Raw genomic sequence first — 21,684 nt, 5'->3', positions numbered from 1 at the left:
ATAGTCCTGTCCAAAGACTATCAGGTAAAATACAATAATCAGTCAAAGCCAGATGGTGCCAGTGGCAAATGTAAGCATTTCCCTTACGGCACCTGCATCAAATAAATAAATAACACCATCATATTTGACAATTTAATGAGTATAAATTTACCACAGCAGGAAAATCCTCCCCAAATACTTAAACAGTTAAAATGTAAAAGGAGAGATAAATAAGCATTTTTGTAGTGGTATAATGAAAGAGAATAAAGAAGGAGAGAAAGGAAGTGTGGGGTGGGGTCTGCTTTATATAGGATGATGAGAGAAAGCCTCCTTGAAGAGATCTACACAGGTGAGATTTGGGCAGAGCCCTGAGGAGGTAAGGGAGCAAAAGTCACTGAGAATAGGTGTGAACGAAGCATTTCAGGCAGAAGGAACAGCAAGAGCAGAAGCCCTGAGGCTGCTGCCATAACACAGTGAAAAATATTAGTAGCTTTGGTCTGATTTCTTGAGTACAGGATTGTACCAGTCAGATTCTTGCGTGCAAGCATAGAAACTAGACTGGATTCGGATAATAGCAGAGCTCACATTATTGATGGGAAGGCCAGAGAACAAGACTCAAAAAATAGGCAGGAACCAAGGAAAGCAAGCTGGATCCAGGAAACAGAGTCAAGGTGAGACCCCTGACTGGTTAGGACATCAGTTCGTGGGTACCACAGACCCCAGACCCCAAATGCCACCATCTCTGAGAATAATTTATCATTGCCATTGCATCTTTACATCATTCCTTGAAGATTCAGAGTGGCTGAGTCTAGGTCTTGAGATGCTCACATTCCAGTTGCCTGGAAGCAATAAGCCTCTGTACCTTCTAAGTGTGAAGGAAGCTTAAACTTCTATTCTTATTTTATTGACCACATCTGTAAGATAGGCTAATTATATCTCTGAGTTCCAGACTCCAAGAACCAATATCTATTAGTCCTAAAAACTCTTGAGAGCACAGGGTGGGCAAAATTTAAATCAGCAACGTTAGTATCTCATTTCTCAATTAACCAATTGTAAGTTCCTTAAACCTTAGACATGTATACACACACACACACAAAATCCAGAAACTAGTCCTTGAAGAATTCCTACCAAAAAATACTTGACATATGATTCCTTTAACATAGACCCCAAATCATCACCATCAACAACATCAACAATAACAAGCAATAGCTAACATTAGTGCTCACTATATGCCAAGTATAGTTCCAAGTATTTTACATATATTAACACATTTAATCCTTAAAAAGCCTCTGGCTTTGCAGTATTTAAGTCTTAATACCTATGAATGTTCTCTTATTCACAAAACTCACCCTCCAGGTCTCCAAGGCAGATTGGATAGTCACATCTACATGAGAAGAAACACTAGTGCATTCCTACAGTGGAAAACATCCCTGAACAATTAGGAAAATACACCTGAGATTAATAAAATTATCCAGGAGCACATTGTAGAATACACACTTTGAAATAGACATAGAGAGGTCTACCATACTATACTGTGAGCTACTTGAGGGTAGAGAGTGTTCCTTTTTCTAAGAAAATTATTTCTATATTTCCAGTATTCTGCATAATTTCTGGCTTAGTAGATGGTTAATAAATGTTTATTGAAAGAATAAGTGACTTTCATATAACATTTGAGGAAAATATTTTCTCACAAAGTTAGTCCTGATAAAAAAAAGACTAATTGAAAAATAAGATAAATGAGTCAAAAGGTGGAAAACACAAAAACTTCTAGTCTTCATTTGTGAAAGAACCCTGTCCATTTATGAAGCACATAAATGCTCACTTCACAAATTTATAATACTTAGGGATATGTACATCCAGAAACTGAAAGCATGATCCTCTTTTTACCCCTCTGAAAGAAGTGGCACCGACATAGGAAGAAATTCCAGCTCAGCCCTTTCTGAGCTGAATACCTTAACTTCCCAACATCCGCACCATGAAGGATTGGACATAGATCAGTGTTTCCCAAATTCTGCTCCCCAGGCTTCCTCAGAGGGGCCTCAGAGCAGAGAGGAGGGGACTGACAGGACAGAAGGCTGGGCCACCAAACTCTGCTCTGGCCAAATAGCACCTTTTACCTATTTTATGTATTTGGATTCTGAGAAATATCTGGGATCAAAAGTTCTGTGGCTCAAAAGAAGTTTAAAAAAAAACAGCTAGATAATCTCTAAGATCCCTTTACCTCTACTAATCAATGATAATTATTACCATCAGGTATATAGTGAAAGAGAATGACAACTTTTCCCTGGGAGATTAAATAAAAAGGTAGTTAGTAGGAAGCCTTGAACAGTGCCTTGTGAAATCTGGAACAGTGGCGAACCCAGGAATGAAACTTAAGCAGTGTCTAGGGGAAACAGAAAAGGACAGTAAGTACAAAACATATAAATGCTCTTTCTCTTCTCTCTTTTCTCTCTCTCTCTCTCTGTATGTATACATATATATGTGCAACATATACACACACACATAAACTATATGGGGGGAGAAGACTTACTAGGGAGGTTACTATAGTGATTGCAGCATGGATCCAGACGGAGAATGAGGAAAGGTCTGGAATGATTTTATAAAAGAGGTGATTTTTCAACAGAATTTTTGGAGGCAAAACATAGTTTGGCAGATGGAGGAAAGAAAGCATTTCAGGTGGTGAAGATAGAACCACTTAATGTTAGGAGGAAATAAAAGCTTATATGGATAGAGTGCCTAGTAGAGTTTGTTATCCTCTAGTCTATTTAGTCTATTCTCTAATCTTTTTGTACCATCTTAGGCCTGACCTGTTGACCACCCACTGGAATCCAAGGAAAACTCCCTTCTTAGTTCCAGAGAATTAGGCTGAAATTTTGTTTAATCAGAACAACCCAGATTTATTGGCTATTCCTGGAGTATGATAAGGTCATTGGCAACTTAAAATTTACATCTTCTAGAAATGGCTCCAAGGGTTCCACCCATGTCCAGTGGGTCTTTTAAAGTTCTACCATATCCCACCAATCCAACTTCTCCAACATTGAATACTTGCTTCTGTCATCTACTTTCTCAGCAACCCAAACTACTCATGTATCTTTTCCACCTCCCCTGTAATTACTGAAATAAAAAATGTACAACTGAGAAAAGTGACTCATTTTTTTCAGCTGAAGTCTGCTTCAGCTTGCCTTCCTTATGCTCATCCATTCCCTAAACTGGAAAATTATATTCTTTTGGTTCTTCCCAAATTTGATTTTGGAGTGAGCATTACTCCAACCTATAAATGAGATTTGTTTCCAAAGTTTGTTTTGCAAGTTAGCAGCTTGAAACTTAGAATATCATTTCCTGAAGAAAGAAATCTAAAAGAGTGTTTAAGTTTCCAGCCAGACCAAAAAAAGTATTTTTAATCTCTATGTTATATAGCTTTAGTTCAAAGGGACCTAGCTACCTAATGACCATGAAACATTCTTCTGTTTTCTTGATTCTCATATATATTCTTAAAAAGGAAACAGACTACACTGAAGATTATTTCTCCCTCTCCAGAATTCCAAGGGGGAATCCATTCCTCCTCAGCTCCACTCCCCAGAACGAATATTTTTGTAAGAGACATATGCTAGATATTGTTAAGTCAATGATTACCCGGCCATTTGTTTCTTCCTTCTCCTGTAGGAAAATTTTTCCTTTTGTTTATCAGTTTGGGCATAAACAACATCAGACAGGTGGATGCTTCCATAGCACATAGACAGTCACCAGAAAAAACAACAATTAAGCATCATAGTGCATATATTTTTTTTCTAATTTGAAATTAAAGAGAGTAAAAAGAGTAAGAGAATGTGTACATGCAACTACAAGTCATATCATTAACAAAGAGGAAGGGTGTGAAACTTCACCAGGATTCCTCTGGGAGGGGTTTCAGAAGTCAGCAGTTTTAGATATTATGAAAAGGTTGAAGGTTTAGCCCCTAGCTTGGAAGGCATATTAATGGGTTAAAAATATATAACTTTAAACTGCTCTTCATCCTTAGCCCAAATCATAAGAAGTTTATACTGTCAAGTATGGCTATCTTTCCATGTTGAAGTATCTCTCTACAAAATGGGGACTGTTATTTGCTGAAGCAACCAGCTGGCACCATTTGGGTGAAATCCAAGTCTGTGTAGTCTTAGCTCTGTGTGAGATATCTATCAGGTGCCTAATTATAAAGTGTGCCAGAGTGGGCAGGTTCCATGATTAATTGGTGGGAAGTGGGCAATGTTTGCCTTAGACTTAACCAAATTTTGCCATCACATACAACTCATTAGACACTGATATTTGGTCATATGTGTGGGCTCCATTAACTCAACTTCTATTTAATGGGAGCCTATTATGTGCAAAGCATTGAACTAAGGCTATATACATAAGACAATAAACGAAACATGCTTCCTACACGAAGGGAGATTTTAGAATAGCAAAAGAGACAGACGTGTAAATTAATATTTATAATAAAGTCTGTGGAATGTTGTAGCATAGGCATGTACTAGACACAATGATGGCACAAAGGAAAGATCAACATATCTGCTTGGAGGATCAGGGAGTCTCCACAAAGAAAAAAACAACTCTAGCCACATTGTGGAAATACATTAGAAAGGTGTTACGTAGAAAAGAAGGGAAAGGAAGGTATTCCAGGCAAAAGGAATAGTGTTTAGAAAGGGGGAAAGGATGAAGTAACATGGGTTGTTCCATGAAATTGTACAATTACAGTGGAGTGTGGGATGTGAAGAGGGGTAGATTTTGAAGTTTGAAGAGATAGGCAGGGACCAGAAAATTAGCAAGTAAATTTTTAAAAAATCAGATTGAGAACAATTCTTAAAGAAAACAAAAGAAGTGGGGTGATGTGTTAGAAAGTAACCTGGGCACCACTCAGATGGATTTGTCACAGAAGGTGTCTCAAGTAAAGAGTAAGAGAAAGAGAATTCTGGGTAGAGAGAGTAACACACACAAAGGCTTTGAAGAGGGAATGTGCTTGGTGTGTTTTAAAGACTAAAAGGAGGCCAATAGACTTGGTGAGCAAGAAGTGTTTGGTTATAAGAAAAATTCAGAGGAGGGGACAAGTCCTGGATTATGTAGACTTTTATAGGCCTTAGCAGTAATGAGTTTGGTTTTGGTTCTATGTGGAATAGGAAGCTATCAAAGGTTTTTAAATAGTGGAAACACATGATCTGATAGAAACTTTTTAAAAGACCATTCTTTCTACTGAGGGGAGAATGATTATAAAAGGTTGAGGGTGAAAGACAGGAGATTAGATGGGAAGGCTGTTGTGTCAGTCTCCATGAGAGACAACTGGGTTAGAGATGATAGTGGAGATGAAGAAAAAGGGACAGAGATGACGTATTTTTGAGGTAGAGGGTGATGGCAAAGGAAGAACGAATGGCTATTTTGTTTGTTTTCTACTTATAGAAACTAGAAAAAGTAGTAGCATCTAACAATAAAAGGAAGACTGGGGGAATTAATCAGGGTTCCATTTCCATTTAGATGACTGGATGCGAATGGGGAAGAGATTTGGGAAAAAGAGTTGAAGACTTACTTTTAGGACATGTGGAGATTGGGCTCCTGTGGGTCATCAGGACAAGATTTCTAGTGGACAGTTAGATACAAAGCTCTAGAGCCCGGGAAGTAGACTTGGCTAGAGAGCCTGGAGAATTTGAGACCCATTCGTCATGTAGGAGTTGTGGGCACAGATTAGATTAGTCTTGGAACTTCTGTTGACTAAGAACTTGCAAGAATAAGGACAAAAGCCTGCATAACAACAACTTTTCAGGGGCGGAGAGAGAAAGAGGAGCCAAGGGAGAAAAAAAAAGAATGTGAAGCCAAGGATAGAGAAGAGAAAAAACAGCAGAAATAGGTGTTATGGAGCCAAGAAAGTAAAGAGAAGGCATGTTTCATGGTTTCAAATGTCCCAGAGAGGTCATGCAAGATAGCTCCACTTGTCTTTCTGAGAGTTTACAGATCCATCTATTTGTCTTGTAAACTCCCTCAGAGACAATCAAATGTGTTTCTTGAGCCAGGCTCTGAACTTGATACCTTACCTTCAAAGACTTTGCAAACTAGTTCGGGAAGATCAGGTACATACAAATACCAATGGATAATCAAGTAGGGCTCTGTTTAGTGAAGGCTGAATAAACAGGACCGGTAGCATGTGACACTGAAGATCTAAGAGGGGAAGAAGTCACTGGCCATCCGGAAAGCCTTCACAAATGAGATAACTCATGATTCAGGCCTCAGGGTGTGGGTGAAATTGAACTCGGCACCAAGGGGACTTTCCAAGTGGTGGAAATGACAATAAACAAAAGTATAGGGACACTAATACTTAAATTCATGCTAAGTGTGGCTAAGACAAAGTGCCACAGTGGAGGAGGAGCTTTGCTATAGAACATGCTATTCTATAAGTTGGAAAGCCTTAGAGACAATTTAGTTCAATACTTTTATTTTATATAGAGGGAAATGATAGCCCAGAGAGATTAAATTTGTTTAAATTCACAAGTCTAGTCAATGGCAGAGCCAGTAGGAGGTAAGGCAAGAATAGGAGATTGGTACCAGATTCTGAAAAACAATCTGAAAAACAATTATAAATAAATAGATTGGTACCAGATTCTGAAAAACAACTATAAATAAATAAATTAGAATTGATGCTCTAAACAAAGAAAAACCATTGAAATATTGAGAAAAAGGGGATTGAAAAGTAAGATTATCCAGCAGGCAGTGTGCAAAGATGATGCCAAGAAAGCAGGGAATTTTGGTGACTATCCAGCCTTTCTTACCTGGGGTTTCTCATGTGAACCACAGAACCCTTAAAAAAATGATTTGAGTGCTTCCTCCATTCTGCAAAGTATGGTGTGTAACTAGTACTGCTCTAGATGTACAGGAAAGAGATTAATTCATTACCTACAATTATGGGCTTTAGGGCCTTAAGGTGTTAGGGCTTGGTTCTCTTGTAGAATGCTGGTTAAGAAAGGCTGGCAGAAGAAGGAAAAAGACATAAAAGACATTGCAAATAGAATTTGGTAACTGACAGTATGGCTTTCATGAGGGAAGATAGAGTATTTCCATATTATGAGCTGCATAACTAGGAATGTCTGGTGTCTCCAAAAAGATATTGTCAAGAGTAGAGGAGTCAGAGGTCTAATCTAGGGAGAAGATAATTAGCTTAACATGACACTTTCTGAGGTGGTAACAAAAAAATAAAAGAAAAAATAATAATGTTTTTAATATCTGCAAATCTCGGATTATGGGAAAGTTAATTTTTCTATTGGTTTTCCTGTGGTTCTCATAGTTTCGTCCTTTATGGATGGATTTTTACAATATACCTAAGTTCAGTAAAAATAGCAATTTTGATAAGACATACTTAATAAAATAAACTTCAGCTTATACATGAGCCAATCAGTTTCCAGTGACACTAGAATGAGAACATAGAATTATAGAGGCTACAGGAAAACCCATAATTACTGAAAGATACATAGTCTTTTTTTTTTTTTTTACCAAGAATCACGTTTCTTTTCACTTAAGTGAGGATAAAAACTGAATTGGGTCCTAAGTATGCTTAAGTATACTTAAGTAGACTAGTGCCCACACTTCTTGGATTCTTTCCTAAATACTCTTATTCTTGGGCTTACTGTATCTTCCAGATGATGTTCAGAAGTGAAGTCTGAGCCATCTGTGGTCTTACGTTTCCATGACAGTTTTCACTGGAGGGCAATGGCCCAATTCCAAACAGTAATTCTATTTTATAACTCCTCCTCCCTTTTCAAGAATAGTCCTCTTCATTTCTTCTTCTATACTGGTTTCACTCCAAAGGGGTAAGGTATGAAGTTCAAGATGAAAGAAAGTATGCAAGAAACTAGATCTTGTTGATGTTTTCTATACAGCTCTCCAGTTAACTGTCCATAAGTATGGAACACAAATCTGGCTGACTTATCTAAAGCTATCACTCCGTATTCTCAGTCAAAGGCAATCAAAGACATGAAGAGCACTGAATTTAGATTAGCATGAAAGATTTATTCAAATGAATACTAAATACAAACCTGATTTCTCCAGAGTAGCTTTCCAAGGCCATAAAGAAAACAGAATCGCCTTCTCTTTCATTGGAGTAAAAAAGTCCTTGGAATGCAGTGGTTAAGGGAAGATTGCAAATGGTGCTTACTCTTCAGAAAAAACTAAATAAATTACCAAAACGGAATAAATCAAACCCCCAAATCAGATTCACCTAAAGAAAGAGCCAATATTTTTTAAGTGAGATAATATTTTCTCTTTCCTTTTGAAAATCTCAGAAATTTTTAGAAATATTAATCCAGTAAAACTTTGGAAGAAAAATTCTCCAAATGCCTAGCTGAAGATGAAATGGGGGATGTTTAAGGTGGATGACTTATAAAGTCTCATTATTCCTTTACATCTCTCAAATAAAGATTTAAAGAAAAGGGCTTTGAAAGGCAATGCCCACCCTAAATATACTTAATGCTTATTTCCCTTCCCCCATTAGAACCCCACAAGAGTCTGGATAGCCAAAGTGGGGCTGCCCTCAATACAATATGGATCTAGAAATCTAATTGCAAATTAGGTATTTAGAAACTAATAATTTCTCTTTAAAGAAATCCTGCCTTGCTTTGTGTGTGTGTGTGTATAAATATCAGAGACAATTGCTGCCTCTACTGGGGTTTGAGTAGAACTGTGCAATGCATCTTTTAGACTAGCTGTTGAGGATCTAGTTTGGCTATTAAGAAGAGCTTTGACTTCTCAGTTTATACTCCAAACTGGTAAATTGGTTTCTGAACCAAAAAGCAAGTAGGAGTGGGAAGAGGATTTGCATTTTAACAGCTCCTAGTCTAGGCTAGTTCCTAGGCTGGTTGTGCTGACTAAGAGGTTCTGAAGCCATTTAGGAAAGCAGCCAATTCCTGAGTTTGCTTAACCTTTGGAGATCATTTCATTTATTTTTTCTTTACTTCATCTAGCTCTTTTATATAGTCATTACTGGGAAGACATTAGGGTCTTTCAAATTTTCATTTAAAAATAACATTTTGAATAGTTATTGGAACTGGGATTACAAATAATGGATGTAAAGCTAATTACCAAAATTCTACATTTAGAGCAAACTGGTGCATATGGAGACAACAGCTCAATGTTTTAGAAAGTGCCAATTTGCTAAAAATAGATAAATATGATGATTACTGCTGGAATTAATTTAAGGGCATTCAAAATGAGATGACTAATATCAAGGAGTAGCATTTCTCTGATATAAATTCAAGGGAGATGTTTTACACCCGTTATTGCCCAATCCTTTTGCAGAAACGAATCCCACAAACCAAAAAGGAGAAGTTAGATCAAAGTTATACCATGCCAAATTAGCAAGAGCATATGATAGCTGATATCCCTCTTAGTCAGGTGGAACCTGCCAGAGTCCAGCTTCTGGAAAAAAGTGAAAACAATGCTTGTCAACTCTAGCTGTGGAGATTTGCCCTAACTTTTCTTTTTTAGGTATAAAACCTCATGAGATCAGTTATCCGTGTGGTTACTGCTTCCTTTCAGAGTCATCGGTGGTGATAACCCTACCAATAATAAGCATATATAATACAGGCTAAATGAAAACAGCCAAAGGGAAAATAGTGATCTACTGCATCTGAGGTAAATCCCTCCTAATCCGGTAAGCTTCCCTATTATGGACATACAGGAGAATCTTTCTCAGCCAGTTTACTCTCCCCCTAGATTCACAGGTGTGAGTTTCCAGAAATTGTCTAAATCACGTGATCTGGCCCTTCATCCAGTTAGAGATGATTGTTCTATTGGTAACTAGCTGAACTGAGAAGGACCAGTCAGGTTCATTCAGTCTCATTCTTTCTCTCATATTCCCTCTCTCTTTTTCTCTCTCTCTGTATATGTGTATGTACATAGATACATTTCTGTTTCTTAGCTAGAATTCCTAATTGAGAGCCAGAGAAGCTGGGGTTGTTAGTAACTGAGTCTTTTAAATGCAGGGCTCCAGAAAGAAAGTCTATGAATTCCTTATGTTGAAGTTCCCAGATCTACCCTGGTTCCCATAAGCTTGGCTGTTCAGCTTCTTAATTTCATGTGATATCTAGTTTCCTTTCAATAGATCTCTTTTCTAGACCATTAAAAGTGGTGTCTGTTACTTGTACCCAACAAAAGGAGACATAAATAATACAAGTACATGGGTGTGTGTGTGTGTGTGTGTGTGTGTGTGTGTGTGTGTGGAGAGAGACAGAGACAGACAGACACACACACACACACAGAGACAGAGGCAGAGCGAGACAGAGAGAAGTGGCTAGAGTGAAAGATTAAAGGTGATCATTAACCAACTGTAAATATAATCCAAAAAATAATTGCTTCCCTCTGGACACCTGCATATTTGCAAATTTCTAGTTAATGTATCCTGCTATCAAACTCTATATAAGCCCCCTTTATAAAAGTAGTTTTCAAAATATCCATGATATTAATTTTTCTATGTTAAACTTCTGGCTTCTAGGAAAAGCAAATCTCTTAGACAAACTTGATCCCATTGTTATGCTTAAAAATATTTTCAAATATTATCCATACACTAAGAAATCAGATCCTTTGGGTTGCAAGAATTTATTGCTTGTATGAGAATTGGATAAATTTTGTATTATTAAATAGATAACATCCCAATTAACCAGGGAGGCAGGAGAACTGAAATGCCCTTTGTAGAGATCCTGAAAGTTTAGATTATTTATGGTATTAGAGTTGAGTTGGAAAAGGCTCAGGACTGTATACCACTTCTGATCAAGGTTAATTCCTGATGCAATGAGAAACCCTGAGGTTGTATGAAAATTGTGCTCAGATGATCATCTTTGAACAGTGCTTTCCCCAACCAGGCTCCATCCCCATTTTCAATCTCCCAATCAGCCCCACATTCCCTCTCTACTATTCTGCCTGACTGGGTTCTCATGTGATTGATGTGAGCACAGCATGCCTGGTAATCTTAGTGCTGAGAACCCAGTTTGGAAGTGAGGTGAGGGGCGGGGGAGGATGGGGATAGGGGAGAAGCAGCCAATTTAGCAAGTGGGAAGAGAAATTTAAATGTGCAGAACAGACTAAAACAGAAAAAGATAAAAAGAAAAATAGTGCATATTTCTGCCTTTGAACTGATCATTGGGGTCGCATGACAATTTGAATATCTGCTTATTTAAGTTCTGTCACTGAAGTTTTCGAAGGAAATGATAAAGATATGCTATGCTCCCATCCATTAGCACGTTTAGGTTAATATTTACTCTGTAGAGAATAGGAGAGGAGGGGTAGGAATGGGAAATGTATGTATATTCTATACAGAGAGCAAGGGTACTTCTTGGCATAGAGCTGTGAGTACTTTAGGTTTCAATATGTGGAATTCCTCAGTTAATAATACTTTACACTTGAAAAACACATCGTTTGCAAAGCACTTTTATTTTTACCACTTTATGTGAGCCTCACACCAGCCTAGTAGAAAAGGCAGGTTTGGATCTGGAGTATATTCTTTTTATGTGCCCACTTATATAGATGAATAAACTGAGGCTCAGGAAGATGATGTTACTTACCCAAGGTCACACGACAAGCAATTGGCAGAGCCGGGTCTAGAACCCAGGGTAGGGTTTATTCCACTACAAAGACATGAAACAGGACATTAAACAAACAACATCTAAGAAAATAAGATCTGTAAATAATTAAGGATAGGGAATCTGGAGGGTCACACTCCCATTCTACAACCTGAACTCACTGCAAGGGTATCACTCTGTTCTAAGCAGACAGGAGCTGGAATTGTAACTTTGACCACCACCACCTTGAGAGGACCAACAGAGCTGAGTGTGTATTTACACAGAGCCACCTCTCAACAGGTACATAGCTATGATCTTCTGTACCAAAACATATCCCCTAATGGCCCATCATGATGATCCCTCCCTTCCTACATTTATTCCCTCAATAAATATTTTTTGTTGAGAGGCTACTATGTGTCAGACATACCTTAATGTACCTGTTTTGCCTAAAATACCTATTTGGAAAGTTGGAAGGGACACACTTTTTCTTAAAAGTCTCCTGTTACGGTCTCGCCCACTAAACACTAGAATGAGCTGGCATTACTTAGACAAACTCCACTTGGACCAGAGGGGAGGAGAAAAAAAAATAGGACAACTCAAAGAGATCGAAAGAGATTGAGAGCCATGAGCAAGATATAAAATAAGGGTGTGGAGACTGCGAAACACTATTCAACTCCACCAATAGATCATTTTGTCTTACTGTTCTCAAGGCCATGCCAATTTAGTCAGAGAAAATCCACCACTTAGGGTCTGGCAACGAGTATTTTCAGGTAAAGCTGTAGCCGCAGTGTGCCCCATATTGGCCACAAGAGGCCTAGCTCAGAATCCAAATTCCTTCAGCCAATTCAAACCTAAGAAAGATAAACCTGACCTGATTCTCATTCATTTAACAGACATTTGAGGGACTACTTACCATTCAACCTCCCTTTACCTTCATGCAAGATTTCACTTTGTGGAATATTATCATGTGGCTAGTTCGGTGGGCAGAAAAGATACCCAAATGAAACTGAAATTAATCCTTGGACGTGGGCCCCTGAGCACAGGCCAACACTACAAGCATTTTTTAAAGTTTGTGTGATCAATGAAATAACTAAGAGTAGTGAGGGATTGAGTCAGGGACTATTTGGAATAGCTGTGCAACAAAGCAATAGGTGTAAGCACTTGGGGCCCAAAAGGAAGGGCACGAGAAGATCCAAGATGATGATAACCGTGTGTCTAACCTGGGACTCTCCTACCCTCAGAGGGTGCGGCTGGTACACTGGTTGGTGGACATCAAAGGGAGGTTTTCAGATAGCACCAGTTATAATAGTTTGGAGCAACACAGTATACTTGGGCTCTTTTATATTTTGTGTCTGCTTTCATTAAAAACTGATCGTTTTCCTGCTGTATAGCACAGGGAACTCCACTTCACTGTACAGTAGAAACTAACACAACATTGTGAAACAACTATACCTCAATTAAAAAAAAAAAACTGATGGTTTTCACGTCTATAGGTCAATAACAAGAATCAATGATGATTAGCTCCACTTCAAAATTTGATGCCAATAGATTAAAAAAAAAATCTAGTAGTGGTCCATCCATTTAGACATGCCACAACTTATGGAAAGACTGTAAACCTAGTTCTGTATTCATTTAGCAAACAGAATATCCACAGTTAAAATCCGTTACTTTATGTGCTAAGCATTGTGGTAGGCACTGGCGATAGAAAAGTAATCAAGATTTCACCCTTTCCCTTAAGCAGCTCACAGTATGGACACCAGTATGTGAAAAAACAAAGGTTGTATAGTGTAACAAGTGGTATAATAGTGATTGTACAAACTACAGTGTGGTCCCAAAGAAGGTAGAAGAAAACTTAACAACAGGGAGGACAAGAATGGCTTAAAAGAGCTAACTCTTACGGGGGGAGTGGCAATTTTCTATTCTGAGAGGGAAATGAAATTTTCTAGGCATAGAGCAAAGACATCAAGGCAGGCCTGAAATACTGATGTAGTGTTGTTGAGAGAAGAGGTGCTTGAAGATGGCACTGGAAAGGTAGTCAAGACTAGATCATGCCGGAAATCCCTGGCAGTCCAGTGGTTAGGACTCCATGCTTCCACTTCCAGGGGCACGGGTTCAATCCCTGGTCAGGGAACTAAGATCCCGCATGCCTCTCAGCACGGCCAAATTAAAGAAAAGATAAAAAAAAAAGGAAGACTAGATCATGCAATCCATGCTGAGGAGTTTGTATTTAGCTTACTGTTAACAGGGAACCATTAGAAGATTGTCAGGAGGGAAATAATCTGATCAGACTTGTGTTAGGTAAAGATAAGAGCAATGCTATTTGCAAGAGCGGAAGGAGAGGAAGATGGAGGCAGGGAGTCCATGTAAGAAGCTACTGTCTTTGTCCAGATGGGAGGTAATGAACGTCAGAATCAGCTTATTTGTGGTGGAGATGAAAAAGCAGAGGATGAATTCAAAATCTTTTTAACTAGAATCAAAGAATTTCATAACTACATTTGGGGACTGAAAGAAAAGAATACTTTTAGGATCACTCCCATTTTCCTAGAGTTTGGAAGCTGGATAGATGGAGTTACAGCAATAAGGGTGGGAATTTGGAGGAAGACTAAGTGGTACAAAATGGGAGACACTGAGTTTGACTTTGTTCATAAGGAACATAGGTGTCTCTGAAATCTATGGATCAGAACTCGGGTGAGAGATCCAGTCTACAGATTTGGAAATCACACAGGTGGTTACAAACTCTGGAGGTGGATGAGATCACCTAGAATTAGAGTGTTGAATAAGAAGAGAAAGGCATCAAGATAAATAACCAGGAGATAATTGATATTTGGGGAGGGAGAGAGTGAAAGAAGCCAGCAAAGAAGAATGGAGAAGGACCTATCTGAGAGGGAGAAGAGAGAGGGAACTATGATGGGGCCAAAGGAGGAGACAGTTTCAGGAAGAGGAATGGGCAACAATACAAAATACCAAAGACATGTCAAATGAGATGTGAACTAAAGAGTCACTGGATATGGTGTCTTTTTCAGAATATGTTTCAACGGAATTCTGGGAACAGAAGCCTTATTAAAGTAAATGGTATAGTGAATGGGGAGTGATGAAGAGGAGGAATCAATGACGAGCAGAAGGAACTACTCTCTAACAGGAAAAGGAAGCGTAGTAGGCACTTGACAATCCTGAAGGACTGGCAGTTTCTAAGCCAAGACTCATGTTGCAAACCTCAGAGAGAAAATTTTCTTACATTTGTATTGACCTTTGTTTTCATATCAGTTTTGTTTGGTCCCTACAAAAACCTTTAAGGTAAGCATGCTGGGTTTTTTGTTTGTTCGTTTTCTTTCTTTTTTTTTTTTTAAGTCTCCATACTATAGGGAAATTGAAGCCCTAGATTATGTGATTCAGTCAAGGATCACAGAATCAGTCAGTGGTATAAACTAAGGACTCTCAGTACAGTGCTCTTCCCAGTACCACAGAGAATGTTCTGAAGATTAACACAATGGTGCAGGGGCAACCAGACCAAACTTCAGAAATTCAGAAGGGAGAATTCCTGCCCACAGTCACTTCTTTGATTGACAACAGACATGATTGGTTGCCTAAATGCCTCTATGACAGCTAATAGGGAAGTGATTAGGTAAATGCTGTATCTTCTCTTTTGATGACCTGAGTATGCGCATCCTTTGAAATGCCCCTTTAATATTAGAGGAAGATTTCAGACTTGTCTTACTTTATCAATATGAGCAAGGGAAACATTTGGTTAATATATACACCTACCATTGCCTCAAAGACACTCCCCCCCCTTTCCTTGTGGAGCCAGGTAAAACTGAAGCATGTAGATTCATCAGCCCCAGTTTCACTATGATGGAGGCGAAGGAGACCCTAAGCTACTCTTCCTCTCAGTGAACAGGAGTGCTGCCCTTTAGCATAAAGCATGAATGGTTTTCTGTAGTTCTGCCAGCTCAGCAAGAGAGAAAGTTAACCCTATATTTTCTTATCCCAATTGCCTCAGCATGGGTGGGAAAGGAAGAGAGCAGAGTTACAGGCTGTCAGCATGAGAGAGCAGGGATCATTGTGTATGCACCTTGGCATGGGTTAGAAGGCATTATAGAGTCACCAGATATTAATGCATTTCTAGATTCACCATTAATTCTCTAAGATTCTCTGCGAGTCTAGATAATTTGGCAGAAAAAAAAATGCCCTTTAAATGATTTCTTCTTCTGTTTAAATTTGGAAATGTGTGATAGAAATCACCATTTAAAAAAGAAAAAAAAGAACAGTTTCAATTAGAGTAAGTACGATGCTTCCATTTAATTAATTCACTTAGTCCCTGGGTGACACTGGGTGTGGCTCGGTGAGATTCAGGAGGAATCCAGTTTATCACTAGGAGGAATCTGCACCAAGCAGCAAGGCAGCATCCTTCCACACCTTTCCAACACTGCAAGGGAAAAGCGCAGCCAGGTTGGAATTCTGAACCACAGATCCCGCTAAGATGAGAATTATTTGTTGTATGTGGAAAAATGCAGATGCTGATGGGGGTTGAAGGCGTGAGGGCTAGAAGGGCTTCTTGCTTGTGCTGGTGTTTTTTTTACTTCGATTACAAATTAAAGTCTTTAGTTTTAAACAAAAGAAACACCTCGCAGTTTTCTTGCTTTGTGGACACAGATCTTGCAAGTTTTTCATCATCTGTAAAATGCATGGTAATTAAGCTATTTAAAGTTAGCCTCAAGACATTTGAAAAATGAGAAGCCAATAAAATGTCAGGGATTCTTTTATCTTATTCCTCCTTTGACCACTCCTTTACCATCTTCTCCTCTCCACCCCACTCTCACTCTCTTCTTTCTGCTATAATAATCTATAGTGGTAATTAGTGGCTAATAAAGATCATGTATGCTTTCTTCTCAGCCATTCGCAATGTATTACAACTTGGAAATCCAGGACGGCTTCTTTATGCAGCTCAAGTGGAAGAGGAAGGAAGTGCAATCCCTCCAGCCCCCTCCCACGTTTCTGCTGGATTTCATGGGTGTGGCAGAGTTTAGACCTTTGCAGGTTTTTGCCCTGGTTTTATTCCCTATTAAGGGCTAGGGTTATGAATAGATGGCAGAAAAAAGATAAACACAGTCGGATTCTGCCATGAATGATATAGGATCATTTCACCCACAAGCACAAAACCTGTGTGAGATCTAAGTACTCAGGCTATAGAAATGCCAGTCAGTGTAGTGTGAGCCCACGCCCTGAATACACCATTTCCTTTAGTCTGACTTAATGGCATCCTAAATACTGACTTATGTGAATGATACACAGCAGTGGTCAGTAGGGGACATGACCATTTCACACAGAAGTACTCATGGATAAAATTTATGGCAAAATAGGATTATTTCTATACCTTCCAATTTTCTGTCTTGAATATGAATTATGCAAAAACACATGCCGGCATATGGAAACCACACAGAGTACACACATGACTGTTGTACGTAAAGTATGTGGATACTGTACACATTTACATGTGAATTTCTACAACTCCCTAAACACACAATTTCGGCTTCATCACTTTGCATATATCCTAGTGAATACTTGGGGTTGTCAGTAAGAGGACCCAAGTGAAGGCAGCTGTCCCTTTTTGGGGAAGGGAATTTCTTTAGCCTCAATTCCCTTTCGAAAAATCATGCTTGGTTTCCTTTGTCAGAGGGGGCATGTGTATACATGTATATGTATACATAGGGTGGCAAAAAGTTGTAAACCAGCATATTTTTTTCTTCCCCCAAATTAAAGCTTTTTTAATGAACAGCATTGTCTTCCTTAGGGCTCCACCTTCCTAAATTTTATTTCTGCAGCTCACCAGGTGGGCAACCTCAGAACATTTCCTTGACAGTGTGCTTAACCCAGCCACCTGTATCTACTGCATTTATGCATTAGAATGAAGGAAGGCAAGGAGAGGAAATGTCCTGGTTTGAAAAATGAGCCAGCGGAAGCATCAATCTCCGGAATCATATAGCAGTTTAGGGAAGTACCACATGTAAGACTCTCATGCTCTTCCCCAAACACCCTTACACAGACCACTCACAAAACCCCAGGTGCCTGATACTTTATCTATCTATCATCTATCTATCTCCCTATCTATCTATCATCTATCTGTCTATTTATTTTTGCCCTGCCTCTCCACCCTCTCCACCCTCTCCACTCACTGCTCTGAGATTCTGCTTCTGTCTACCTTCCCCTTCCTCTTCCTTCTTCATCCTCACTACCCCGCCCCCTGCCCTCCACCCCCAGCCCCGCTTCCAGGGCTCTGGCTAAATGTGCGAAGCTGGCAGCCTGTTCCTTCTCCACTTCTCCCTCCACCCCTTCGAATTCAGCGAGTGTATTACAAATTGCCCCCATGCAATACCTGCACAGGAATAATGCCCAATCCTATCTCTTGCACCCCACCCCGAAGGCAATCAACGTGCAAAGGTCTTTTTTGACCAAGACCGCCTCGCCTCGCAGGGAGACGCACACACACGTACAAGCACACGCTCACCCAAATCTCACACCCATTTTTCTCCTTAACCTTCGCCAATATCACTCAAACGTGTTCCGGTCAATGTTTGAAAGCTCCCTTTGCAGAATGCCGCGGCACTGTCGGTTGCTGCGGAATACCGTACTAGTCATTCTTCCCCACCCTCACCCCAATCAAGTTTCTAAAACGTCTTTCAAGAAACAAGTGAGCAATTTGAAATGGAAGAAAAACCTGAGCAGTGGGGGAGGGGGAGGGGACTCTGATTCTTGCTTATCTTGTTTGTGTCCTTCTTCCTGATGAAAATGAGTCACCATGCTTATTATCCGGAATGTTAGTCCGTCTTTGGTCACTACAATTCCAGGTAGGATGCAAAGGAAGGGCAGAAGAGACCTGATTTCCAACAGGTAATACTCGGCTCGTCTTTCCCATCCCATCGGAGCTCGAATCTCCTAGGGGCGTGGTCCACCCTCTCCTCGGACCAGCTGGTGCACAATCGGCTGCTGGTCTTGGGAAGGGGATTTTCCCCTTCTACTCGGCCAGTTTCTCCCCCCCCCCCCCAGCCCCAGTTATCTCTAGATTTTCTTTAAAAAAAAAAAAAAACTCCCAAATTACAGTTTCATTCATTCATTGAAAAATAAATAAATTAATTAAACCTTCACATGTGTTTCCATTAATACCTGCACCCATGTGAAGCTCATGCATGTAGGAAATAAGGCTTCTTCCGCAGCACATGTGAAAAAATTGTACGATAGAACAAGCAATACTCATAACTGAATATTATTCTTTCAACCCTGCTTTTTGCAAATAATATAAAGGATTGCCTCCCCATCTTGTATGTAGAGCTCACATCTTCTCCTCCACACCCATTTCCATATTCACATCCGCAAAACCAGAGACCTAAAACGCTGAACATTTACTAATAGCCAAAAAAATCTTTTTTTTTTCTAGCCAAACAGGCGTATTTTTTCTAACCTCATCCTAATTAGTAGCAGCATTCCAAAAGCAGACTGTGAAAGAATAGAATAAAAGCTGGGATGCAAGCATCAGTTACCATATGCTAAGGAAACGCAAGCACCATGGCCAGAGCAGAAGCGGTTCAAATATTTTTTCTACCTTTACAGGGAAATATTGCACTCTGGTAATTTCACAACAGCAAGAAGTAAAAATCTTTAGGTCTACCTGTTTGGTTCTTCTCATACAGCACAGCATGGTCGTATCGTCCCTCGCCTTCTTCCTGCCTTCTCTCCTTTCCTCCTCTCTTTCTTATTCCCCCCCTCTCCACCTCTTTTCTGCTCGCTTGCTCACTCGCTCTCTCGCGCTAGCGCACTCTCTCTCCCTCCCTCTCCCTCTCTCTCTCTCTCTCTCTCTCTCTCTCTCTCTCTCTCACTCTCTCTCTCTCTCCCCCTCACACACACCAGGGCAGTTAGCAGCAACTGTAAGGTCCACAGCTATTGCTCACCGCACATCCTCTCTCTCTCTCCTCTTCCCTCTCTTCCTCTTTTCTCTTCTCTCCACCCACTCGCTGCCTATCCCTCTTTTTCCTCCCTGTCTCTCGATCTCTTTCTCAGAATTGTTCACTAGCTTTCAATGACTAATCACTTCCCCCGGCCCCACCCCCATTCTAGACAGTCACCCCCTTCCAGTCCCCTGCCAGCCTCATGAATATTTAAACATCTCCAATCTGGACCCAATTACCCACCGACTTTCCCACTGCATTGAGAGGGTGATGGGGTAGCTGCAGAGAAGGATATTCCAGACCGTTCAGGAGAGTATATGGAATATGTTTTAGAGAAGACGGGCTTGAGGAATGCTTCTATTTCTTTACTAACTCTTTTCTCTTCCCAATATCATAAAAGCAAAGAACGGCTATTCTGAATGAGTAGTCAGACCTATACAGTATGTTGTATCTGCTATTTAGATTTTATGCACAGTTAATAATTGTGAGGGTTAAGCTCTCTCAAAAAATGAAATAACATGTGAATATCATATCCTGTATGTACACTGTACTCAGTACTCATATAACTTAAAATAAATACATATGTATAAAACTTAGATATGCACAAACATGTCTCATATATGCTCCAAAATACTTGAAAAATCCACATGAATATACTGCATTTTAAACATTCTAAGCACCTGGGTGCAGAAATAATAACTAATGTTTAGGAATTAGCATCCATATCTAAAATCACATGGTAGTTGTTTTCTTAATGCACATATACCCGTTGGAAAATTGGAGTTTCTTCTAATTTTACTGAAAAAGCTGAGCACATTTGAACAATAAATCTGTGCAATATGAATGGTGCCAGTTGACTGAAATAAAAACGTACAGTGTGAGAGCTCCGAGTTTCAGTTTTACTTGGGGACTTACTGGGAACTATAGCCTGGAGACATCCTCCCAGATAGCTCCGAGGAACTGCTTCAAAGAGGTAAGGGGGAGGTCTGCACATATGTGATTTTGGAGAAGGGGGTGAGTGCAACCAGCACTTACCCCCTTGGTAGAAGATTACTGCTAGTCACAAGCAGCAAATATCTTGGTTAATGGTTTTAGTGCTTTTTTAGGTATGGGAAGATGCAAGAATCCAAGTTCTTTAAAAATTTCTCCTGAAAATATCTATCTGAAGGCCTGTCCTGCCAGTTTGCCCAGAGCACAGTGTGCCTTTTTCCTGTTTTCCACCCTGAACTCCTTTCAGGGTGTATTAAAGTTCAGCGACTGCAGTGGCTAAGGATGTAATCCTCACAGAGCTGGATGGCTAGCGACATTTCTTTAGTTGGCATGCCCAACATGATATCTTACAGTTTGGGCAAGAAGAATAAAGTAAATTCACCTGTTATGAGAAGAAAAAATATATCATGAAGCCTATTTCTTCAATTCTTTCTATGGTTCTTCATAATTTGGGTACAGGAAAATGTGACTTTAAAAAAGGTGTACATAATATAATTTTTAGATTTATAGTACTGTGTGATCTTGGGAATGTTACTGAATCTCTCTGCCCTAGTTTTCGAATCTGTAAAATAGGGATAATAATATCAACCTTGCCAACATGTTGTGAGGACCAAACAATATAATGTATGCAAAGCACAATGAAATCATTCTCAGTACATAGTAGCTTTACCTCAGATACAGTACTTATCTGAAATTTTGGTGGTATTTTCAAGTAAATATCTCAAAGAACTTTTCAAACCCTTTCTTGTTGATCATTAGTGATGACAAGCATCCCCAATTAAATAGCACATATTCTTTCTAGTCCGTCCCAGATATGAGCCTGTTTAATACCTGTCAACCAGACTGCTTATTATCATACTTATTTTCAAGGTCACTGAGCTTAATAGGTGCTCTATACATTTTGACAAAATTCAAGGTACATCTACCTCAGAATGGACTATCTCAGACAGATACCCAGGGGGTAATGTGTTTTAAATTATCCCCCGAGGTCTTCCTAAGCATGAACTGCTTCAGATCCAGCCTTACTCTGTCTTTTACTCCTTTCGGCTTGCTTCTTAGTTTTCATATTTAATGATAAAAAGAAGAATTAAGTTCTAAGTTTAATTTTTTTTTTTTTTTTTTTTTTTTTGTGCTACGCGGGCCTCTCACTGCTGTGGCCTCTCCCGTTGCAGAGCACAGGCTCCGGACGCGCAGGCTCAGCGGCCATGGCTCAT

General features: G+C 39.5%; 1 protein-coding gene across 1 annotated transcript in view; it reads right to left on the bottom strand.

The window, feature by feature from the left end:
- GAP43 (growth associated protein 43) overlaps nt 1-19,379 on the bottom strand; it is a 92,619-nt gene extending 73,240 nt beyond the window's left edge. The window contains exon 1 of the mRNA XM_027105239.1: nt 19,204-19,379. Within this exon, the coding sequence (XP_026961040.1) occupies nt 19,204-19,233 (30 nt within the window). The 5' untranslated portion in view covers nt 19,234-19,379. The remainder of the gene's footprint in view (nt 1-19,203) is intronic.
- Between the last annotated feature and the right edge of the window lie 2,305 nt (nt 19,380-21,684).

Source organism: Aethalodelphis obliquidens, unplaced genomic scaffold (genome assembly GCF_003676395.1).
Source record: "Aethalodelphis obliquidens isolate GAN/ISIS:26980383/991018 unplaced genomic scaffold, ASM367639v1 scaffold1, whole genome shotgun sequence".
Lineage (NCBI taxonomy): Eukaryota > Metazoa > Chordata > Mammalia > Artiodactyla > Delphinidae > Aethalodelphis > Aethalodelphis obliquidens.
The sequence above is the reverse complement of the archived record's forward strand: the minus strand, read 5'-3'. Positions and strand labels throughout refer to the sequence as shown.